Source organism: Erythranthe guttata, chromosome 6 (assembly GCF_056151865.1).
Source record: "Erythranthe guttata isolate IM_541 chromosome 6, IM_541, whole genome shotgun sequence".
Taxonomy (NCBI): Eukaryota; Viridiplantae; Streptophyta; class Magnoliopsida; order Lamiales; family Phrymaceae; genus Erythranthe; species Erythranthe guttata.
In genome coordinates, this window is record NC_142538.1 from 16,385,391 (window position 1) to 16,404,058 (window position 18,668).

Consider the following 18,668-nt stretch of genomic DNA (forward strand, 5'->3'; position numbering starts at 1 on the left):
GTCCCTCATTTGTCAACATTAATTAAATATTTATATTAATTTCAACAATAATATAATTTCTTAATTTAGCATAACCTAAAAGAAAATCTTACATCACCCACAACACCCTATAAATACTTCATTATTTTCATTAATTTTTTCACACGGTCGACCTATACCTCAAAGATCGAAATAATTTGGTTTGCTTTGTTTTCATTGCTTCTTCCATCTTTTAAAACAAAAAAATGAATGTTTAGTTGTTTTTGATAATCTTCTACGAATTGGATTTTGTTGTTGTTCTATTATTGTTTTTTTTAGATTATTTTTTCGTTAAAATTCATGGTTGAGATTATTTTTTTCATTACTATTCGTTGTTGGATTTCATTTATTATTCCATGTATTTTATTTTCACTTTACCGTATTTTTTTTTCTTTATCAATGTAACGTGGTTAGTTAATATTTTGATATTCCATTTTTTCTCTTCATTGTTATTCACTGTTAAAGTTTTGATTTTTATTTTTTATGTTATTATTGGTATATTCTGTTTTTATTGGTATGTTTCATTGTTATTAGTTGTTCTTTTTTTTTATTTGCTTGATTTTTTTTATTTTTCATTGGGACATTTTATTTATTTATTGTGGTTTTTAGTTTTTTGTTATCCCATTTTTCTTTTTTCTTTTTTATTGTTATTCACTATTATTTGTTATTATTTTTTGTTTTTATGTTATCCAGTTCATTGTTCATTGCTATAGTTTGTTATGGTTTTTTTTTCATTTCCGTTTTTCTTTTGCAGAACCTCGCCAATGTTTGTATTGTATGTGACAAGAATGGTGAATAACTGGACAATATGAAGAAATCTAGATCCAAAGTCCAAACTATCAATCTTTTGTATTTTTCGTTTTTTATTCTATTTATTTTAATATTTTAACTTATAATTTTATTTTGACAGTCAATTTATATATTCATCAAAACATAAAATTTGAGTTGATATATATATATATATATCTATATTGTATAAGTATATAATGTATAGAGGCTAACAGTCTCATTGCCATGTGTCAATCTATCCTAATTGTCTGTACACGTATATAATTCAATTTATTTGTTTAATAATTAAAATCTATATATTCTATCACATTTGCTGTCATATTATAAATTTCCTTACATGTCTCTAATCATTTTCTTATTTTCGGATGACTATCAGTTTTTTCTTTTATTTTTTAACATTATATCATTAACTACTCTCTTTTTTCTCATGTTTCTTTTCTATTTTTATTTTTTGTAATGAAGGAACATGTTTCTTTTTTTATTTAGACAAACGTTAGGTACTATAAATCTATCTATATATAATATATAAAGAGAGAATACACAATTGAAGTTTTGACATCTTCAATTTTGATCCTAAATCTTTTCATCTCTTTTATTTGTGGACTTTTTTTTTTAATTAGTCCTTATTACATTTTGTCTTATTTGTTATTTTACTTATCTCAAAAGAAATATTTCTGTGTTAATTTTTTTTTTCATTCAATATGAAAAAATGGATTGTAGTAACGAGTTTATGGTAATCAAATAATCATATTATTTTAGTTATGGAAATTTTGTAAATATCACACGATTTTAGTAATAATATATTCCTTATAATTAATCAATTTTTTCCGTTTTTAATATGAAAAGGAAAGATAATGATTATGGAAAACTATTTTAATATGAACCGGATTACCAATATTTTAGTCTGCTAATTTATCCCATGCATCAACATATATAAAAAACACCAATTCATCCCATGCTAATTCATCCCATGCATCAACATATATAAAAAACACCAATTCAACATTATGCAAAAATATATTAATTAAATATTGAATTGGAATAACGTATGCCATTTGAAAATTAATAATGGATGTGATCAGTGATTCAATTGTAATCAATAATTTTCTCAATTAGCTCCAATTTTATCCGGATTTTCTTAATAATTGTATCAATTTAGTACTTTAAAGGTGTATTTCCTTAAAGATATATATTACTTACCTTTTATTACATAACACACGAGTATAAATACCTCACTCCAAATCCGTTCTTACTCATTCATATTCTCTATCCAAATATTAAGAAGCACACGAAAACAAACAAGGGTCAATACGGGGAATACGATGCTACACCCGGTGATTTTCACCGGGTGGCTCTTTTCTTGACATGTGTCCTTTTTTTATTTATTTTATAATTATAATTCTAAAACCTATTGGGCCATAACTGAACCCGTAGTGGGAATCTTATTAATTATGGTGCCTGGTTATATTCACCAGGTGTAGCATAGAATTTCCCGGGTCAATACTATAATGCCGTTTTCTCATTTATTTATTTATTTATTTATTTATTTTCGCATTATTTATATATTATTGTCTATATCCTAAAAATATTTTGATTTTTCTATGGTTTTCTGTTAATATTTTGGGTTTTATTTTTTACCAGATGTTCGAATCATGTCGTTAGTGAAAATATTTATGTGCCGAAATTTATGGAGGAATGTCAGTTGTGGTATTACACGGAGACATGAATAGTTCTTATTAGGGGTGGGCATTCGGGTCGGGTTATTCGGGTATAACCCGACCCGGTCGGGTATTACCCGACCGGGTCGGGTAATTTTTTACGTAACCGGGTTTTTCCCGGGTTCGGGTACCCGGTGCTCCCAAACCGGGTCGGGTCCGGGTATTAGAAATCCTACCCGGGTACCCGATCGGGTACCCGGTTGAATTTTTTTTTTTTTTTTTTTTTTTTTTTTTTTTTTTTAATATATATAAAGATATATATATATATATATATATATATATATATATATATATATATATATATATATATATATATGTATATCAGTGACAGTATATGTTATTGTTTATTTAAAAAAAAAAAAAAAAAAAAAAGAAAAGAGGAAAATAGCAAAACCCGAACCCGACCCGAACCCGACCCGAGATAACCGGGTACCCGGTTGCCGGGTACCCGGTTATTTCGGGTCGGGTTCGGGTAATTTTTTTTTTGCAAAAAACCCGAATAACCCGACCCGAATAACCCGAATAACCCGACCCGACCCGAATGCCCACCCCTAGTTCTTATACCGAAAATTGCATGAAATCGCCTTCTTCGTTTCTGGCGAATATAATGTGTATGTTTTACATATTTTTTTTTATATTGTTTTCGGATTACAGTTTATGGGAAAACAAAATAACATAAATTAATTATGTTTGTTTGCTCTGTATTTTTATAGATCCATTGATAGCAACGTATGTGTCATATACGGCGACATCGGCACGGAAAGAAGTCTTGCGTTGTTGTATACAATGCAAGGATATGATCCACATATATTGTATGGACGGATTATTATAAAAAAAATTCTGATTTTCAATCTGTGGATTTGCAACATTTTGCTTCGACCTTTGAATTTGGTTTTAAACCTAATTATTATCTTCTGATTTTGAACTATATATCAAATATTATTTGTTTTATGCGATCAAAGTGTTTTGTTTTTATACACGTTGATTCCTTATATTTTGCGTAATCGCACTTTCATCCTAACTTGGGGTCAATTTGTAATTACACCAGTTTGACTAGCAGCTCTAGCTGGGGCCATTTCATAATTTTGTTTTTTCTTAGTTAGGTAGTTTATTATCTCACTTTCACCCATCATGGGGTTTTTATAGTTTTGTTTTTTCACCCCATTAGGAGGTTTTTATCTGCTTAGGATTTCTTTTTGCAATTTAATAAAATTTTAATTGTATAAAAAAAAACTACCAAATATTATCGTCAGATTTACAACTATATTTCAAATATTATTTGTTTTATGCGATAAAATTGTTTTGTTTTCTTACACGCCAATTCTTCATATTTAGCGTAATCAAGATTAGGATTACCATTGAGACTAGGATTAGGATTCTGATTAGGATCAGAATTAGGATCAACATTAGGATTAGGATCATGATCTTGATCACGATTAAGATTAAGATTAGAATTAGGATTGTGATTGGGAATAAGATTAGGATTATAATTTATAGTAGGATCAGGATTAAGATTAACATTAGCATTAACATAGGAGTTTAGTATATCAAGATTATTAGTATTAGCATTGGCGTTAGCATATTAGTATTACCATAGCATATATTAGTGTTAAAACTTATGATTAGGATTATGATTATGATTATTATTAGTATTAGTATTAGGATTATGATAATGATTAAGATACATATTGAGATTATAAGTAGTATTAGGATTGGGGTTAGCATTAATGTTATGATGAAGATTAAAATTAGCATTAGCATTAACATTAGGATTAAGATTAGTATAAATATTTTGATTAGGATTATGATTAGGATTAAGATAGTATTCCGATGATCATTATCATTAACAAATCAACATTTCTGTTAGGATTATGATTAACATATTCGTATTAACATTAGTATTAGTATTAGTATTATGATTATTTCTATAGGCTTTGGATTAGGATTATGATTAAGATTATTATTATGATTATGATTATGATTATGATTATGATTAGAATTAGGTGTATGATTAATATTAGAATTAGAATTAGCATTAACATTATGATTACAATTAAGTATAAATACCCTCAATCTCAACCCCAACTCATTCATGTCACTCTTCATCTACATATTTTGTTATAATCATGCTAAACTAAGGTCCTCATCCTAAAACTCTTTTTTTATTCCTTTTGTTTTGTAAATTCATAATGCAATAGTATTTATCGATGTGTTCGCTTGAAGCATTTATTTGTCGTTGAATATTTATGATGTTATTCATTTATTATGTATGTGTACATATAACAATCTAACTTATGTTTGTTTTGTTTTTTTTTTTTGTTTTTGCAGATCCATGGATAACACGTTTGTGTTTTACGCGGCGACATTAGCAAGAGAGAAGCCCTGCGACGTTGTAGAACACGCATAAATATGATCCGCGTATATTGTAAGGATGAATTTAGAAAAAAATAGTTATGCATTTCCATCTTTTGATAGAACGTGAGATGATTGTAAGCTTGGTTTCGATGAAAAAAGAAATTGTAATGAACTTGATTGAGCATGTAATAGATTATTTAGCGTTTACATATTTTTGTAACAATATTAATTTTTGTGTCCATTAATAATGCTTATTTTCATCTATTTTGTTCATATGTACATACATTATTATTAATTTGTACGTTCATATTAGTTTCTATGATTTTATTTCAATAAATTTGGATCATATTTATTTGTTTATTTTTATTATATTGTAAATAAAACTGTTTTTACCATATATATATAATATAAGAAGAGGATATATACCCTCTATGAAAGACGTGTGGCAAATGTCTATGTCATATCTCCAAATTGCTTAGTTGGAGTTCAATTGATGATGTGTATTTCTCAATTGATTAGTTTATTTTGATTTTGGTACGTATTTAAGTTATTACATATTTAACATTTCTACACTCATTTAAATATTTATAACCACATGTATATATATATATATATATATATATATATATATATATATATATATATATATATATATATATATATATATATATATATATATATTATTTCAAAATTTTATATTCTATAAATTCGAAGTAATTATCTTATTTATAATTTTAATTTTCCGAAAAATGTAATAATTTGATTCTTTTTTTTTAGTATTATTAATTTTTCAGTATCATTAATAGTATCAATATCAGTATCAGTATCAATATAAATATCAGTATTAGTATTAGTATTAGTATTAGTATTAGTATTAGTATTAGTATTAGTATTAGTATTAGTATTAGTATTAATATTAGTATTAGTATTAGTATTAGTAGTAGTCTTAGTATTAGTATTAGTATTAGTATTAGTATTAGTATTAGTATTAGTATTAGTATTAGTATCATTATTAATATCAATATTAGTATTAGTATGAACATCAATATTAGTATCACTATCAGCATTAGTATTTGTATTAGTATTAGTATTAGTATTAGTATTAGTATTAGTATTAGTATTAGTATTAGTATTAATATTAGTATTAGTATTAGTATTAGTAGTAGTCTTAGTATTAGTATTAGTATTAGTATTAGTATTAGTATTAGTATTTGTATTAGTATTAGTATTAGTATTAGTATTAATATCAATATCAATATTAGTATTAGTATGAGCATCAATATTAGTATCACTATCAGTATTAGTATTAGTATTAGTATTAGTATTAGTATTAGTATTAGTATTAGTATTAGTATTAGTATTAGTATTAGTTTTAGTATTAGTATTAGTATTAGTATTAGTATTAGTATAAATATCACTACCAAAAAAAAGGGCTTTTGTGACGGACAATTATGTCACTAAATTGAGGAAAATCCGTCACAAACATGCTTTTGTGACAGTGTTGTGACGGATTACGTCCGTGAATAAATCCCTCGTCACTAATCAAAATGGTGACGGATATATTGATCCGTCACGTATTTTGTCACAGAAATATCGGTCACTAACAAAAATAATTCCGTCATAAATACTATGTCCAATATTCATAAAATTTATGACGGATGTTGTCACAAACTTGTTTATGCTGTCATTAATTTGTCACAAATTAATCGAAGGTTTTTTTGTCTACCCGTCACATACTTTGTCACAAACATCATGTCCGTCACAACATATTTGTCACAAAGGTCCGTCACAAAACATCTGTCATAAATATCCGTCTCAAAATTGTCACAAAATATATGTCACATATCCCTCACAAATAGTTTACTAATTAAAATTATATTTTGTTTCGAACAGTCACATTTGTGCCACGAATTATTAAAACAATATTTATATATATTGTTTTTTTATACTGTTTTTAAGCCTATTGGTTTTTAAGCCTATGTAATTATATATTTCAAAATCTAAAAAACATTCAAATTTAATCACCGACAAGAACATCAACAAATGTGCGGAGAAGATGTTAATATAACAATTACATCACCTTATAACTAATCGTATATAAATAAAAATTAAAAAAAATTCAAGAACATTAACCTTTATATATATCCTAACAAAACATACAACTAAATAAATTACAACCAAGACACAAATCTAAAGAGATTCCATAGAGGGCATAAAAAAGAATCCTAAGAAAAGCCATCAAAGTATTTGTCCCCGTCCATGTCTTCTCTTTCTATACCTTCAATTTTATACCTCATTTAGTTAATATCCTGCAAAAAAAAAAAAAACATATATAACCAACTAAAATTTAAAAAAATATATACTCCAAATTCAAATATGAATGCAATCAAATTTGAGTATTGATACTACATAAATGCCTATGCAAATAATCCATCTAATAGCAATGTATCATCATCTAATGGTAGTATACAAAAACATGAATCTTAAGATTTACCGGTATGCGGTAGGTACGCCCAAGTATTTTATCGCGCAAGGAGCTACTGTCGCCGATGTGCCGTGGTCCACCGCCATGACATCGCCAAGTCAAAAAACAACCATGCCCGCCCACGATCGGGTCATCTATGCATTCTAAATTCTGATGTTTTAAGGATGTTTTTGTGTATTCTAAATGTGGGCTTTGAGCATCCGCAACGCCGCCATCAAACGAGACCCCAATAGATTGAATAACCGCCCGTTTAATGGCAAAAGATAGAAAATTAATCTTCCAGGGCTGCCATCATATTGGGTCGAAGTGTGTGAGGTAGAAATAAGAAAGGGGAATTGGAGAAAAGAAGAGGAAGAGAGAAAAAAAAAAAGATAGAAGTAGAAGAAAGAAACGGGGAAGAGAAGAAAGCGGGGTGGGGGAAGAGAACGGCGGGTGTGGTGGGAGTGGGGGATTAGGTTATCATTAGTGGGGGTTAATTACGTTTATGTATTAGGAATTATTTTATTTTACAAGTAAATGGGCCTATAAATTATATGGACCCAAATTATATATATATATATATATATATATATATATATATATATATATATATATATATATATATATATATATATATATATATATATATATATATATATATATATATATAAATAAAAGTGTATAAGTTTAAAAAATAAATAGAAGTATAGTATGAAATCAATTAATAGATTTATAATTTTTTTTTAATCTTTTCACTTCGAAAAATATAATATGAAGTAAGTAGTTATAAGAAAATATTGTGTATTAAATAATATAAAATATTTTGTTTCAAAAATTTTGGACATAAGTTATAAATTGAAAATATTAAAAAAATGTGATGAATCAGTGACATTTTTTGATGAAATTTCAACCGAACAACAATAGTGACAGATCAATGACAAAACGTAGAATATGACGGATATGACACGAAATGTAGCATGTGACGGATATGTGCCAAACGAAAAGTGTGACGGATTAATGACGGCAGTTAGAATGTGACTGATTTGTGACAACATTGCATGTGACGCATTTGTGACGTACTTGATGTTGTGACAGATTTGTGACTTATATTAATTAGATTATGCGACCATAAAATAAATATGACGAAAATTATGACAGAATCAATTTCCGTCACATCAATTGTGACCCGAATGTGACCGAATTGTTGTCGTCACACAATCCATCACAAAATCCGTCACACGTTCGTCACTATCAATTGTAAAATCTTGTAGTAAAAATCAGTCGCAGATTTGTCACTAATTTCGTCACTTGTTGTAACGGATTTGAACTGTCACAAATTTTCTGTCACAAATTTTCTGTCACAAAAGCCCTGTTTTTTGGTAGTGTATTAGTATTAGTATTAGAATTAGTATTAGTATTAGTATAAGTATTAGTATTAGTATTAGTATTAGTATTAGTATTAGTATTAGTATTAGTATTAGTATTAGTATTATTATTATTATTAATATTAGTATTAGTATTAGTATTAGTATTAGTATGAGCTAATAAGTATTAGTATTATTATTAGTATTAGTATGATATTAGTATTAGTATCAATTTCAGTATTAGTATCAGTATCACTATCAATAACAACATCAGTATCAGTGTGAGTATGAATATGAGTATGAGTATCAGTATCAATATATGTATCAATATATGTATGAGTATTGGTATGAGTACTATTGGTATGAATATTAATATTGGTATTAGTATTGATATTAGTATTAATAATAGTATTAGTATGAGTATTAGTATCAGTATCGGTATCATTATCAATCTCAGTATCAATATGTGTATGTGTATTAATATTAGTATCCATATTAATATCAGTAGCAGTAGCAGTATCAGTATCAATATCAATATCAGTATTATTATCATTATTAGTATTATTATTAATATTCGAATTCATATTAGTCTTGGCGTATTAGCTAGCATTAACATTAGCATTAGCATTATTCTTAGTATTAATATTAGTATTAGTATTAGTATTAGTATTAGTATTAATATTAGTATTAGTATTAGTGTTGGTATGAATATTGGCGTATTATTTTAAACATTAAATATTCGTATTAGAATTGGCGTATTATTATTAATAACAGTGTTGATATTAATATTAGTATTAGACTATTAGTATTAATCATCGTATTTATATTCGGATTAATATTAATATTAGTATTATTAGTGTAATTGGTTTTAGTATTAATATTAGTATTGGTATTAGTATTATCAATGTTGGTTTTAGTATTAGTAGTAGTAGTTGTTGTTAGTGTAATATTAGTGTTAATATTAGGGTGGCATAGGCAATTGTACGCCGCAATGTCCAGAGTTAAAAGTATATTTGAGATATTTATCTACTCAAAATCGGGCGATATAACTAAAATTACGAGCAATGTTGTGTGCACAAAGATTTTCAGCAAATATGAAGGTAAATCACAAACAAATGTATATTTTAATTAATAATTTTTTTTTTGATTATTTATATGTATGTCAATTGTTCAAAGTTTTCGTTCGTTTTATTTTATCCAAAATAATTTTTTTTAAACTATTGATCTCGTGCATCGCACGGATGAGTTACTAGTAATAATAATATGTTTATTTCAATTTTATGGTTGGAGACTTGGAGGGTTAGTGAATTGAATTATATTTTTCAAATTATTGCTTGATAATATATTGATATTTAATGTTTCATAAATGTATTTTTATTAAAAATCGGCTTAAAATTACATATAAATAATTAAACTATAAAAAAAAAGTTAAAATTTTCGGGTCGAACAAATTGAACCGATCCAATCATGACACAATCAATTATGTAAGCAACTAATCATGTTACATACTTACATGGAACTTGAAAATATATTACGAACATCCAACTCTCTTTCCATATTATAAGTCAAAAATAAATTATATTTTCGGCCGCATACTTTTTAATTTTTTTTTAAATAAAGTAAGGAAATAAATAGTAAATTTAAAAAAATTCAAGCTATATATTACTTCCATTTTTTCAGAAAAATTGCAAGCATTACTGAATAAATAGTAAGTTATGATTATTCATTTATCTTGATATCCAAAATATTTAAATATTTACTAGATTAATTTAATTTAATCAAATATATGGTAACTATTTTTATTTTTATTAATTTAAAGAAAGGTAACAATTAAAATTCTAAACAGTATATAAATCAAGGCAAGACATGGATCAAAGGCACCAAACTATTTCATTTACATTTTATATTTTTTTAATATAAAATATAATAATAGTATTGGTTTCTCAAAATCAATATCCATGGCAATGTTTACCTCTGATCAATTGTTTCGAATTTTTAATTTATTTACAATAATAGCTATTTTATTTATCCAATTAAACAATTGTGTATGCATGGCTTCACAAATAATAAATGGTACTTCACATTTAAATGGTTTTTCTGCTGGAGTGGCTACATGGTACGATAGCCCCACAGGGCCTGGAAGTGGTAATTAAAACAATTATAAACTTTTTTATTTATTTTATTTTTTTATTTTTATTTTTTAGCATTTGCAAAAATAATATTTCTTGAAATTATAAGTTGTCTTGAGACATAATTTTAAAGAATAATTGATATGCAACATTGTTTTTGCCTTAATTAATTACGAAAAAAAAAATCATTTTTGTTTGGAGAATTACAGCCGCCCATCGATTATGTATTGTTTTATGCGTCTACATTTACGGTGTCAAGTTTACCTATTGAATCAGAGGGTTTTCGTAAGACAATTCAGCAATTATTCAAAAATTTACTCACACTCATCAACTTCTGATTCATAAAAAACTTTTACAAATACCAATTTAATCTTTTTTTTTTATTTTGCTAGAATAATAAATAAATAAATAAGAAGTTATATGTAATACTTACAATATTGAGCATATATATATATATATATATATATATATATATATATATATTGCAGGGGGAGCTTGTGGATTTGAAAATGACGTGGCATATGCTCCATACAATGGCATGACAGCTGCAGGAAATAGAAATATATTCCAATCTGGAAAGGGTTGTGGGGTTTGTTATCAGGTATGTTAATTTAATTATTATTATTTTTATTTTTGATAATTGATGTTAATTAAATTATTTTCACTACAATATTGATTTAAATTTTATGATATAAAAATATATCCAAAATTTAAGATTATAATATTTGTTTATCACGAGTTTGAAATTTAAACCCTCAAATATTTAATTATATATATCGTTATTTTTAAAGCGATCACTTATTTACGTATATTTATCTATTTCAGGTCAAATGCACAAAAGCAACAAATTCGTTGTGCTCAGAAAATCCAGTTACCGTAACGGTCACAAATGAATGCCCGGGTACATGCAACAACGAAGCATTTCACTTCGACCTAAGTGGTATAGCTTTCGGTGCTTTAGCCAATCCGGGTCAAGCCGACCCGATGAGGAAATTGGGCCGTATTGATATTGAATACCAAAGGCAAGAACAAACCCCTATCTCATCTTTTAAACATAGTTATATTTAATTTGCATTTGCTTTAGGTAAATCAAAATTCCCAAAAAAAAAAAATTGAATCTCACACTATCTCAATATTTAATATAGTTCATTAAATAAATTAATAAAAAAAAAAAAAATTTGGTTGCAGGGTGCAATGCACTTATAGTAACATCGGTATACAATTCAAGATCGACATAGGATCGAACGCTAACTATCTAGCATTTGCGATTGAATTTGTGAATGGAGACGGAGATATTGGTGCCGCCGCGATCTCGTCAAGCAATTCGAACGGATGGTTATCCATGAAACAGTCGTGGGGTGCGACATGGAGTGTCGGGATACCCGAGGGAGTAAGCGGTCCTTATTCCGTGAAAGTGACCACAATCGAGTCGCAAAAAACCGCAATTGCGAACAATGTAATCCCTGCTAATTGGTCTAAAGGCCAGAACTATCGCTCCAACGTCAACGTTTAATTTCTTGATTTGTCGAGTCCGAGCGAAAGTCGACGATCAATAATTAATAATTATTAGTAGAATAAAATGCTCCGGTCTATTTAATTTGTTGAATGTATAATATATATGTAAGGGTGATGATACTTTTTACCCATTTGAATTAATAAAAAATGTGGAGCTAAGTTTGTGTTTCTTTTACTCAAAAAAAAAAGTTTGTGTTTCTTAAATAAATCATATATTCTTCTTTCTTTTTTTCGTAGTTAATTTGAATGATGGTAGAAACAAATTAATATTTTTTTTTATTCCAATCATATAAAACTCACAATTCTAACTAATTACGCTAATTTTAAAAAATAAACTTATTATATAATATTATAAGATTATTTATATGATCACCAGACATCGCGAATTTAACAACATATTTACGAGAATAATTAAACACGATTACCTATTTTCGGTTCAAAAGTTCTATTTAACACTTATAATGTTTTTATTTCTACTGAATTGCCATGTATTGTTTTACGATGTCTCTAGAAATCAAAGTATAAAACGAAACAAATTAAATATTGTAAAATAGAGTAATTTTACCAATTAATTTAGGACTAATCGTTAGTTTATCGTCACACAATATGTTTATTTCTACTAGATTAATTAAATCAATTAGTTTATTGCATATACTTTTATTAATTATGATGGTCCTCTTGTATATATAGTACATGATAATGTTGGATTACATAAGTATTTCATTAATTACATGCATGATTATGTTTTGTATTAATTCTTGATTACACAAATATTTCATTAGTTCCAACTTCCATGAATCAATTTCAGATTTTCAATACTAGGATATGGTGCTTTTGTTTATGCCACATTTAATTATGGATTACATAAGTATTTCACTAATTACATGAGTATATTTAATTCAGATTACCAATACTTTTAATTTAATTCTAGATTTCTTAAATATTTCAAATTCTAACAAAATTTCATTTTTTTTTCTAGAGTCAAAAGTCAAAATTTCACCTAGTTCAATAGTTCAAACTTCAAACTATTTAATAAAAATGCCATACAAGAACCATTACACAAATTTTTAATAACAATAATTGGTGCATATATACCATATGATGAAAAATCTCTTAGTATTTTTTATTGTAACAACTAGCATCCTCCAAATATCGTCCGCAAAGAAATGTATTTTGTCGAACGAAGTGCGGGTTCACGTTAGTAACGACCTCCCTGCAAACACCGTCCCGTTGAAGTTGCATTGTGCGTCTGCAGACGATGACCTTGGGAATCATACTCTTATGATTAATCAAGATTTTAGCTGGCGTTTTTGTGATGGTTTTTTTTGGAACACATTATTTTTTTGTCACTTTTGGTGGGGACCGAGTCAAATAGCTATCGATGTTTATAGTTCACATTGGGTAGCACAACAATCTGATGACAAATATTGGGCAGCGAGAAGTGATGGTATTTATTTTTCTTTCTTTAGCGATCCAAAAACTTTTACTAAACGGTTTGATTGGAATTAAGAAATTAGCAATTGATATAAATTATGTGCTTTGAGCATTAATTTATTATTGACAAATATATATAAATAAAACTATAGATCAACATTTTTATTTTATTGTTTTTGATTTTGTGATACATAATCTTCTAGTTTGTATAGATTTCATGCTAAATACTATTATCTGAAATATTTACCAATTTGTACCCGTTTTATTCTATTCGAACTCCTCATGTTGAAATGAGATGATCATAAGATTTGTCTTTTGGTTAGTAAATATAAATTTGTGGTGCATCAGAAACTGCATTTTTTGCACAAAACGAGTACAAACTAAAAAATTATGTTGAATTTGACAGCATAAAGATGAACATGTAAAAAAATTCATAGTTAATGGGTGGTGGTTGTAATTACCCAAACATGAGAATTTTTTATTATTTTTTTAATTTGACATTTACCTCAGGGGTGGCTGTAATTTAAACTTTTTATTATAATAATACTGAAACTTAATGTGAAGTCAAAAAAATAGAAAAATTGTACTTTTTTCCCAAGCTAAATTAAAAAAAAAATAAAAAATAAAAAATAAAAAAAAAGAAAAAGAAAAAAATTGTATCATAATTCATAATAATATATTGTAGCTACTCGACAGCTACAAGAAATCCGAATTAGTACATAACTAATTTTCTAATATATATTATCTTTTATTTACATAACTAATTTCCAAATAACCGTATAACAAATCCTACTTCAAACAGGAAAAGGAAACAAACTATCATAATTAAACCCCTCTATATATTTTACTCATCCAACGCCATAATTAATTCTTCATTCATATATTTGTTTTCATCTCTCTCTCTAGGAAAGAAAAAAACCCTAATATATTTCGTCTCTTCTTTTTTTTTTTCTTTTTCTCAATCCAAGATTTAATTTTCTTGAATGGCGTCTTCTTCCGATCAAAGAAAGATAGCACTACGAAGCTCGGAAGGCGAGCTGTTCGAGATATCGGAATCGGCGGCAGTACTATCGAACACGTTGAAGAACAAATGCAGCATCCCTCTCCAAGACATCCGGAGCAAAACCCTAAAAGACGTGATCGCGTACCTTAAAGAACACGCGCGCGCCTCCGTATCGGACGAGAAGAAGAGAAAGTTCGACAAGAAGTTTGTTTCGGACAAGGATATTCAAGCGCTTTTCGATATTCTAATGGCGGCCGACCACCTCAATATTAAGGGCTTGCAGGAAATCGTCACCAAGAAGATTAACGAGATAATGGAGCATAAAAACGTCGAAGAGCCCGCGAAGAAATCGTGGGGGGTTGAATGGAAAACGGTTTTAACGAAGAAAAAGAATAGGGGCAAAGTCGTCAAATCGAGCGGGAGCAAGGTTGGCCTTTTGAAGATGCTGATGAAATCGAAATCTGAGTTCGGGTTTTAGTTCTCTTGTTCTGAGTTAATTTTGATGGATTAATGTTAATTAAAGATTTTAGGATTTTTAATTTTGATTATTTTTCAATTACCTTGGATTATATATTAGGGATACTGCTTTAATTTGCTAATTAACGAATATATAATTATTAGTATTTTGTAGCTATATATATATATATATATATATATATATATATATATATATACATATATAATTACTGATATATATATTTGTTTGAATTGATCGGTATTTTCTATTTTCTTATTCTCTTCATGAGTAGATATATTACTGTTTATGAATTTTTAATTTTTTCATAATTATTATTTTGTATATTTAATTAGAAAATACTAATACAAATACAGATACATATATACGATCGAGCACATAGTTTTTTGGTTATTTACTATTCATAAAACGGTATTACTATGCTTCAATTAGGATTACACGAATATATTTTTTTTAAACGGTAAATAAAAAAAAAAGTTGAATAAAAAATGACGTAAATAAATTAGTTATTTAAACAATGATTGTTCTGAAAGTGGCGATTCTGAGATATTATTACAAGATGGACTTAAATTTTTGTTAGTTTTAAATTTGTTTGCATATAATTTGATTATGGTTGTAGTATGTGGATAATCTAAATACTATATGACAGCAAGGTAAAAAAAAATGTTCTTTACTTTCCTTATTATTATTCAAATTGCTTTAATTAATCAAAATTAAATTAAATATACATATATGGAAGCAATTATTAGGTGTTTAATGTGTTATAATAGTAAGTAAAAAAATATAGTAAGTTTAGCTTAAACATCTATCTTTTGGATATTCTTATTTTTCAGATAGCAATTGGTGATATATATACATATAGTAAGTTTTGCTCTATCTAATTTCTTGATCTCAATAAATTATATTTTAGATGAAATTTATTTTCAAAATATTTCTCAATAAATTACAATTCTTTTGTGAATGGATAGAAACTCATTTTTTTATTTTTATTTTTATACATGGTAAATATTATAATTGCATTAGTATATAAGTTTAGCCATCCATAGACCAAACCTACCACAAAACAATAATTCACATTTATCTTTTTTCATTAGTAAATTAAATCACCATGTTTACTTATAAATTAATTATTGCATCCATTTTATTGGTCCAAATAAATTATTGTATTTGTATAAATTCCCAATCATTAAATAATTCTTATGCTGGTGGCTTCTCAGTTGCAGTGGCAACATGGTATGGTAGTCCTGAAGGAGCAGGAAGTGGTAATAATTATTTAATTATAGTTAAAAGAAAAATGTTTAATTAAAAAAAATTATATGTAAAAAATAATAAAAGATAATACTAATTATGTTTTATTGTAATTTCCAGGTGGAGCTTGTGGATTTGCAGATGACGTGGCAAATCCTCCATACAATGGTCTTATCTCTGCTGGAAACCAAAATATATTCAAACATGGACAGGGTTGTGGGACTTGTTATCAGGTTCATATTAGTTTAGATAATTAACAAACTTATTTCTCTCTATTAATTTAATTTATAAATAATGTAATTTTTGCAAGTATTTTTTTTAAATTTGACCTATTTTACCTATTTGTTCATTTATTTGCGGATATAATCGGTCGAAGTTATCGTATAATATACATAATATGCATCAATTATGTCGTTTTAGGTTAAATGCACAGAAAACCCAGAGTGCTCGACGTATCCGATTAAAGTAACTATTACAGACGAGTGTCCCGGTGCTTGCAACAACGAAGCATATCACTTCGACTTGAGTGGAAAAGCTTTTGGATATTTAGCCAAGCCCGGCCAAGGTGACGCGTTACGAAAAAGAGGAAGGATTAATATCCAATACGAAAGGTATATATATTAGGGTTTCATATTTTTTTTTCGAGTTGCAATCTAGACTTATTGTACACTCTTATAGTTTAGAAAAATAATTTGTGGAGGTTTTCGCGATTTCTTGTAGGGTACCGTGCTCGTACAACACGGGCATAACGTTCAAGATCGACACAGGTTCAAACCCTAATTACATGGCTTTTGCGATCGAGTTTGTGGGTGGAGATGGTGACATTGGTGCGGTCGAGATGCACCCTTCAAATTCCGGAACGTTGTACATGCAACAATCTTGGGGCGCAACATGGAAAGTAGGGATACCCGTCGGGGTAAAAGGTCCGTATTCCGTGAAGATAACTACCATTGAATCCAAGAAGACGGTTTACGCGTCCAATGTGATTCCGGCTAACTGGGCTCCCGGCCAGTACTATCATTCGAACGTGAACCTTTCTTGATAAGGGAATCGGCACATACTTATAAACTTTTTTAGGGTTTTATTCATGTCTTAAACATGGATATGATCGTTAGATGTTATATATATATCGAATAAGTTGCAAGCAAATTAAGCTATTTTTGCTTGTTGAATAATATGAGGGTATGTAGAAGTTGTACTCTCTTTTGATGTAAGCAATGTAATTGTTTAGGGTTTCGTAATAAGTTACATTTATGTGAGCACTTTAATTGTGGTTAATTTTTAAATTGGACTTTCCTTTTTGGGGGAAAATAATTCAATGGTTTCGGCGGGCTCTATCCGGGGCTTGGGTTTTACCCGATTCGACTGGGTTTAAGGCTTTTGGTCCGGGTTTTTAGTTTCTCGGATTCCATAGGTTAGATCAAACCGGTTTCATGGCGGGTCGCGGTCGGACCCGCCGGATTGGCCCGGTTCTGACCACATTTGTATACCAGTGTCTGTCAATATTTAGGAGATTCTCTCTAGACTAGACAGGGAAGAAGGAGAAAAGGAGAAAAATAAGGTCATGGTCAGCTACCCTAACGTTGTTACCATTATTTACATTCCTCCATCAAATATTTATCAGGTCATGGAATGAGACCAGGGGAATGAGGAATTTCGCCTTTTGATGCAAGAAAAAAAGAAAAATAAATTACCAAAATAATCTAGATTGCGTTACTAAATTGACATAATTAAAATCATGAATAAACATTAAAAAAATTCGAAGTTCTATAATTATATCAATTATAATATGGCATCAAGTATCACTTGCATGATGTCCAAAATATTATATTACATATGAATAATTGGCATAAAAATCGTCGAAATCTTGGAAAATTTTACAGAACATACATACAACTGTAACAAAGTTCTATTACATCACTTAATTAGCTCATGACAACCTAGTAATTATATAAAAGACAATATAATAAAATCCAAAATTAATCAAACAAACCCCAATATTTTATTGTCCTAATCTGTTTTTCCCACTCTGAAAACTTCACCGGCTTAACATTATTCCTAAACAAGAAGACAAATTCATAGCTAATTTTTATCCTATTCACAAAGAATATATAACTATTGATCTTCATGTTTAAAAGGGCCCTAAAAAATTAATC

At 27.9% G+C, this 18,668-nt stretch overlaps 3 protein-coding genes across 3 annotated transcripts; all 3 read left to right on the forward strand.

Moving 5' to 3' along the window:
- The first annotated feature begins 10,606 nt into the window (after positions 1–10,606).
- LOC105954517 (putative expansin-B2) lies at positions 10,607–12,392 on the forward strand. The gene is made up of 4 exons (XM_088818942.1): positions 10,607–10,853; positions 11,326–11,438; positions 11,663–11,859; positions 12,026–12,392. The coding sequence occupies exons 1-4, from the start codon at positions 10,667–10,669 to the stop codon at positions 12,348–12,350; spliced, it is 822 nt and encodes a 273-aa protein (XP_088675068.1). The 5' UTR covers positions 10,607–10,666; the 3' UTR covers positions 12,351–12,392.
- A 2,377-nt stretch (positions 12,393–14,769) lies between these two features.
- On the forward strand, positions 14,770–15,267 carry LOC105963481 (SKP1-like protein 14). Its single transcript, XM_012987888.2, has one exon. It carries the CDS (start codon positions 14,770–14,772, stop codon positions 15,265–15,267), a length of 498 nt encoding a protein of 165 aa, XP_012843342.2.
- A 1,052-nt stretch (positions 15,268–16,319) lies between these two features.
- Positions 16,320–17,832, forward strand: LOC105963480 (expansin-B6). Its single transcript, XM_088818944.1, has 4 exons — positions 16,320–16,526; positions 16,633–16,745; positions 16,933–17,123; positions 17,233–17,832. The coding sequence occupies exons 1-4, from the start codon at positions 16,373–16,375 to the stop codon at positions 17,552–17,554; spliced, it is 780 nt and encodes a 259-aa protein (XP_088675070.1). The 5' UTR covers positions 16,320–16,372; the 3' UTR covers positions 17,555–17,832.
- The last annotated feature ends 836 nt before the right edge of the window (positions 17,833–18,668 follow it).